General features: G+C 37.7%; 1 protein-coding gene across 1 annotated transcript in view; it reads right to left on the minus strand.

The window, feature by feature from the left end:
• The window catches only part of LOC113467912 (homeobox protein aristaless-like), a gene marked incomplete at its 3' end in the record, with an annotated part of 15875 nt that extends 9213 nt beyond the window's left edge, over positions 1-6662 (minus strand). The window contains exons 1-2 of the mRNA XM_026824400.1: positions 6576-6662; positions 2975-3224 (exon numbers count right to left, since the gene is read on the minus strand). Of these exons, the coding sequence (XP_026680201.1) occupies positions 2975-3150 (176 nt within the window). The remainder of the gene's footprint in view (positions 1-2974; positions 3225-6575) is intronic.
• Between the last annotated feature and the right edge of the window lie 935 nt (positions 6663-7597).

Raw genomic sequence — 7597 nt, forward strand, 5'->3', positions numbered from 1 at the left:
GAGACTGACCATTGAAAATTTGACCCGATTACATTACTTTCCTTCCTATAGGATAAGGAAAGTAAAAAATAAATCATTCTAACTCTCGCTGTTTCAGATATTGTGATAATCGAAGAAAGAAGCTGTTGGAGCATGTACATGAGGGATATGAACGAGAGTGGTGGGATTACATGGACTGAGATCCTATAGAACCCACAGGTGCCTTCTAATGGGGGGTCCAAAAGTGCCCACTTGGATAATTTTATGAACGAAAAGATGGGACACACACTGTAGTAAATTTCAAATGAAAAATATTCAGATGAGAATTTTTTTCATAGATAATATAAAGAGGAAGGCCGAAAAAGAAGTGGATGAACTGCGTGAATGAAGACCTGCGCAATAAGGGACTAACTGGTGTTGAAGTGAACGACCGGGCTGATTGGAAAAGGCTGACGAAAAATGCCGACCCCGTTTGAACGGGAACATTGCAAAGAAGAAGAAGAAGAAGAAGATAATATTTTTCGACAGGATGAAAAAGGGCCAGGGAAAAAAAGCTAGAAGTTGCTGAGATGCAGCTGTGTGGAGTAACAAGAATGGACAGGATAAGAAACGAGCTAATCAGAGGCAAAATCAAACAAAGAAGAAGAAGATAATATTTTTCGACAGGATGAAAAAGGGCCTGGGAAAAAAAGCTAGAAGCTGCTGAGATGCAGCTGTGTGGAGTAACAAGAATGGACAGGATAAGAAACGAGCTAGTCAGAGGCAAAATCAAAGCGACGGAGATTTCAAAGAAAATGCAATAAAGAAGACTGCAGTGGTATGGACATGTTGAAAGTAGAGATGAGAGCTACATAGGGAAGAGAGTTGAGAGAATGGAAGTGAGGGGGAGAAAACGGCGAGGGAGGCCGAAGAAAAGGTAGAAAGATTGTGTGAATCAAGACCTGGATGAGAAAAATTCATGAGGGCATGAGGTACACAATAGGGCTGCCTGGAAGAGACTGACAAGAAGAGCCGACCCTATTTAGTTAGGGAAAGTCTTGGAAGAAGAATATTTTTCGACAGGATAAGAAATGAAGTGATTAGAGATAAGATCAAGGTGACGGATATTTATATTGAGATTATTGAGAATAATAGAATTTATCTGCTTTATTAAACTCTATATTGACTCCTCTACAATAGTCCCATTAACCTTAGGGGTTATTTAAATATGTATATGTATTTTTTGTAAAATAAACAAGTACCTAAATATATAAAATAAAAATATCCATTTCAACAAGATAACAAATATCTGAACACGTGCCCTTCTGAGACAAGATTCTACAAAAATTCTCGGAAACACAGAAGAACCTAAAGACAACTTCATCTTAATCAGAAACTAACCCATTCTGTTTGAATTCTGAATCATCAGAAAAAAGAAGAAAAAGAAGAAGAAGAAGAAGAAGAAGAAGAAGAAGAAGAAGAAGAAGAAGAAGATGATGATGTAAAAGCTACCTCGTTATAACTTTTGAAATTTAAGAACTAAAACTAATATAGTAAGTAGGTATGTACGGCACTCTTTGTCTTCAAATTAGTGGAGATGCCAAAGTCCCAATATTAGTGGATGTGTCCTTTGAATAATTAGAACCAAAACATAGATAAGAGATAATCGGGATTCCACTAACTTAATATTATTACATATGGGGATCACCTTTGGTGTTTTAATAGGTAAAGCAACTCTAACTAGGGTAAGTGTACCATTTATTCGCCCACCTAAAAAACGTACCATTTATTGGCCCACCTGTACCGTACGCCACATAAGTCTGAACTGGACGATTTTTTACAAGATCCAATTTCATCAAAAGAAAGGGCTTAAAGACTGCTATCGAACCAGTGCTATTCAAAAATTGTAGTCATAAAACAAAAATTAGAAACAAATAAATGTGGGCAGGTGGGGCCAATAGATGGTACGTTTTTTAAGTGGGCGAATAAATGGTACACTTACCCTACTAATTTTGGAAATGCAATACAAAATTTCCGATAGCACTCGAATTATCTCAATGTTATTTGCATTTGTTTTGTTCAAATTGACTTGAAAGTTAAAAGTTGTTGGAAATGCTTCGTTTGGTGGCGCCTCTTTTCATTTTCGGCACGATACATGTCCCTCTATTATCCCTCCGTTGTTACATGTCCCTCTATCAAACCTCTGAATAATAATAATAATAATAATAATAATGATCTTATATCTGGGCACATCGATTATGGATTGATAAAGATAGATTAGGTGTTTGTTTTCTATTTTTCAATTACCGGTGGACCTACCTACCTATGTGAATGTTGAGGTCCTCAAGTAGACCAAGATCTCTTTCGTCAAAGGTAACGGAAAAAATGTTATCTTCCCTTTGGTAAGAAAAAAAAGACCTTCCATACCAAATTGCATTTCATGATTCACCTATGTACCGGGTTAGGACTTTTTCTTTCATGGGGAAAATCCAAAACAATCTTCCTAGGTAATATAGGTATAAAGCCTTACAGGTTAGGTGGACCTGCAAATACATATACCTACTCATGAAGCTGAAATACACAATAACACAATACAATTTTGGACGGCAAGAAAGGAGAGATCTTCTTTGCCAAACATCCTTTCCATATCTAATCAGAATCAATATCCGCATTATAAACCGGATTACACCCTTCACCCCGTGCATACAACAATGAAATATATTAGTACTAGCTGAATTCCGTCGCTTCGCTCCGGAATCCCGCTAGTTCATCCCGAGGCAAGGCCAAACTTGTAGAAAAGGCATGGCCGTAATTGTATTTAGAATAGTATTTACTGCTGGTAAACGCAGCATTAAGGTGATGACTGTGTCCACGCCACACATAGTTCACCGGCCATTGATCGTTGTCGACTGAACCGTCCACACTGCCTAGACAACATAGATTCACCTCGTCGATCGACGGCCGGTCACCTATTTTTGGACACACCTTTAGAGACACACTCTTCCACCCAACTCACCTGGTGAACACGTCCGGGTAGTGGGTCCTGGAGAACGCCTTCTCCAGCTCTTCCAGTTGGAAACTAGTGAAAGTAGTCCGATACCGGCGCTGCTTTCGCTTCGGTAGAGAGGCGTAGTCTTCCATTTCGCCCTCGCTAACATCCTCCTCACCTCGGCCGCTTGACGGAACCCCCATGCGGTTAAGATCGGACAGCTCGGAGGGAGAGTCTTCGGCGGAGTGGTGGGAGTAGGAGCCCGTTCTGGAGTATTCTGTAACCAGAGAGGATGAGAATGAGATTGGTGAGTTTGAGGAAGTCCATAGTGGTAAAGGAAAATGGAGAGAACGACCTATAGTTTACGAGGTGTTAAAGAACCACGAAGAAGAAAAAGAACCACGAAGAGGAGGTGGATGAGGAGGAGGAAAAGAGGAAGAAGAAGAAGAAGAAGGAGGAGGAGGTGGAGGAGGAGGAGGAAAAGAAGAAGAAGGAAGGAAGAAAAAGAAGAAGAGCATGAGAAGGAGGAGACATTAAGTTGTTTGCTATGAGACAAAAAATTACTTAATATGTGTTCTGGCACATCCACTAATTCGATATTCTATTATTTATTATTGAATTTTACACTATGTAAGATCATTTTTGAATACTCGCGGCAAAAAAAAAAAAAAAGAATAGAATTAGGTAATTTTTAAAATCAATTTTCAACACCTTTTCGAAAGCATCTTTCACTTCTGACTGCGAGCATCAACATAGTACCTATATGTCATAGTGATCATCCAAAAGATTAATGTACAAATCAAAGCTTCAAAATTATCTAATATTATCCCAAGATGATGACGGTGGCTATGGACTGGGGGTGATTAATAAACTCAACAGAAACCTAATGGATGACTAACTGGTCCCTAATAAATGGATGACCCTAATAAATGGATGACTAGAGAAACAAATTGGACTGGCTGGTCCCTAATAGTCCCGTGGTCCGTCACATAGACTATCAAGCGCGGGATTGTTGTGTGGAACGCCACACAACAATCCCGCGATATCCCAGGATAAGAAGATTAAAATAATAAAGTGTATTGTTTTTCTGTATTTCTGAGTCGAAAGTCTCTGATAGAATTTCAAGTCAATGGGTCAATTTTAAGTTAATGTAGGTACCAAGTTTCTTCCACTGGTCCCTAATAGTCCCGTGGTCCGTCACATAGACTATCAAGCGCGGGATTGTTGTGTGGAACGCCAGAGATAATGTACAAATCTTTCACTTCTGACTAATGTACAAATCTTTCACTTCTGATCATCAGATGATCTGATGAGTTCATCTCATCGTCTGTGGTCGGTTTTAGGGAGGTCTTTGAGAAGATTAAAATAATAAAGTGTATTGTTTTTTCTGTATTTCTGAGTCGAAAGTCTCTGATAGAATTTCAAGTCAATGGGTCAATTTTAAGTTAATGTAGGTACCAAGTTTCTTCCAGGACACTTAGATTCACACAGATTTTGATTTATTAGGTCTGATTGTAGATGTGTGTGTGTGTGTGTGTGTGTGTGTGTGTGTGTGTGTGTGTGTGTGTGTGTGTGTGTGTGTGTGTAATTTGCATTTGAACAGGTATTATTTCATCCGCAAGATCTTTCTTTATAGAGGTAATTTTGAGCGTGTATTTTCACAAAGGAAATAACTATGACAGGTCTGACAGTTCACGATATAATTAAGTAGTTATTAGCTACATAGGACACTTTAGATTCACACAGATTTTGATTTATTAGGTCTGATTGTAGATGTGTGTGTGTAATTTGCATTTGAACAGGTATTATTTCATCCGCAAGATCTTTCTTTAGAGGTAATTTTGAGCGTGTATTTTCACAAAGGAAATAACTATGACAGGTCTGACAGTTCACGATATAATTAAGTAGTTATTAGCTACGTGTTCTTGGTCTGATGAAGTCCTCAGCCAAGGTTTTGGTATAAGATCAAATCCTCAAATTGCCAGCCTGGTTAGTTTGGAGGGTAGTGCGTCTGCCTTGTAAGCACTAGGTTCGATTCGCGCCCGGGGCAGATTTTATCCTAAACAGATAAAGTTCGTTTTCGGAACGGCTGTCTTTCACCTATCCTGTCTTCCTTCTCTCTTCGCTTTCGAGAGGATAAGACCTTAGCAGTTAGAGATTCCTCTATCAAACCTTTTTTTAAAAAAGTCCTCAAATTAGGTTTCTTTTTAAACCAACCATCACAATTCAGGTTTTATTGATTTTTATAGGCCAAAATCCTTTATGGGGAAGGGTGGAAGGTAAGGGAATGTACATACTTATACAATATACATACTAGACCACTATTCAAGGTTTAACGGCTTTTAAAAGCCCACTTAATGTTTTGGGAAAGCCCAATAATTTTCATAAACCAATATCATTTTGGGAAGATCTCATGTGTTCTTGGTCTGATGAAATCCTCAGCCAAGGTTTTGGTTAGATCAAATCCTCAAATTGCCAGCCTAGTTAGTTTGGAGGGTAGTGCGCCTGTCTTGTAAGCATTAGGTTTCGGGTTCGATTCCTGCCCGGAGCGGATTTTATCCTAAACAGATAAAGTTCGTTTTCGGAACGGCTGTCTTTCTCCTATTCTGTCTTCCTTCTCTCTTCGCTTTCGAGAGGATAAGACCTCAGCAGTTAGAGATTCCTCTATCAAACCTCTTTTAAAAAAGTCCTCAAATTAGGTTTCTTTTCAAACCAACCATCACAATTCAGGTTTTATTGATTTTTATAGGCCAAAATCCTTTATGGGGAAGGGTGGAAGGTAAGGGAATGTACATACTTATACAATATACATACTAGACCAAGGGCTCCAACATCTAATAGACAAATAGACAGTATGAGGACGCGAACCGACTAGAAATAGAAACTGGATACAGAATACCTATCTAGTTATGTATACCTAGGTACATAATGTATATAATTCTAATTTGATTATGTAAATATTATGTACTTGTACATGATACCTTCTTCCTCATAGATTTTGGTGTTATGTGTGTGTCGATAAGTGTTGTAATTCTGACTGATAGCCCACCTCATTTGGTCTGTAGTAATGTACACAAGAAGTACGGCCAAGTCGTCAAAAGTGATATGTAGCATCGGCTTTCATGCAAGAAGCTCGACTAGCATGTCTATTTCCCAGTGGAAATGAGGCTTTAATAGGTTGGTCATTGGCCTCCGTTGACAGTAAAAATCGAAAATGTGACAGCAAAAAGCGACCCAACTTTTGAAAGCATTCCAAAATTCAAAGGGTACAGGAGGTATTGGACTCTTATTGAAACCATACCAAAATTCCCCACAAAATAAATGATGTAGAAATCGAAATGTCTAATATCAAAGAACAAACTCCTCAGCCTTCATGACGCCTCTCACCAAGGGAACGAACAACCATGAAACGTATCAAAATCTAATAAAGAACCGATAGTACTAATTGGATTCCAATCAAATCAGGGGGGATATCAAAAACGCATAAAACAATGAAAAGGGAATCTGACCACCACAGAGGTGACCCAAACCATCAAGTCCCAGAAGAACCATCAAGTCCCCAAAGAACCATCAAGTCTCCAAAGAACCATCAACTGCGGTATCGGCGAGAAAGATCAAAGAAACAAACCTAATTGGTTTTTAATTTCCAGTGATTTCTTCAAGATGATGCCTCATGCCTCTATTGGAAAACGCAATCCGAGATATTGTCCGAGTAGAAGAAGAATAGAATAGAATAATATTTATTTGTAATTAATGTTTAAGTACGTTTTTACAAAGGTTGACAACATAACATGTAACATTATAAGAAGAAAATTACAAACTATACTCTTAAGCAAAATAATTGTAATAAATTTGAAAATAACTGGACTCTTTAAGCAAGACAAATAACTAGACTCTTTAAGCAAGACAAATAACTAGACTCTTTAAACAAAACAAATAATTTTATTAGACTCTTTAAACAAGACAAATAACTAGACTCTTTAAGCAAGACAAATAACTAGACTCTTTAAACAAAACAAATAATTTTATTAGACTCTTTAAACAAGATGCTTTTATTAATAACAGGACTTTGTTGATCTTGAACTGTGAAACCTAGCATGGCTTGATCCTTTCTTATTCTTGATTTTATTAGAGAACTTTTCAAATTTAATGTGATTTTTTTTGGACTTCTGCAGAAAGTTTCTTTCTTTTGAGATGGACTTGATTTTATTATTCTTTTCATGAAAGCAGTTAACGCTTGATCACAAGAAGTTAAGGGTTCACCAGTGTACCAACTACCATTGTCCAATTGTACACTGACTTTTGGAAACTATCAGGTGCCCAGTCCAGTCATATTACATAGCCAAGCTTTTATTAATAACAGGACTTTGTTGATCTTGAACTGTGAAACTTAGCATGGCTTGATCCTTTCTTATTCTTGATTTTATTAGAGAACTTTTAAAATTTAATGTGATTTTTTTTGGACTTCTGCACAAAGTTTCTTTCTTTTGAGATGGGCTTGATTTTATTATTCTTTTCATGAAAGCAGTTAACGCTTGATCACAAGAAGTTAAGCGTTCACCAGTGTACCAACTACCATTGTCCAATTGTACACTGACTTTTGGAAACTATCAGGTGCCCAGTCCAGTCATATTACATAGCCATTCTTCC

This window comes from Diaphorina citri, unplaced genomic scaffold (assembly GCF_000475195.1).
Source record: "Diaphorina citri unplaced genomic scaffold, Diaci psyllid genome assembly version 1.1 scaffold584, whole genome shotgun sequence".
In the NCBI taxonomy this organism is placed as follows: Eukaryota; Metazoa; Arthropoda; class Insecta; order Hemiptera; family Psyllidae; genus Diaphorina; species Diaphorina citri.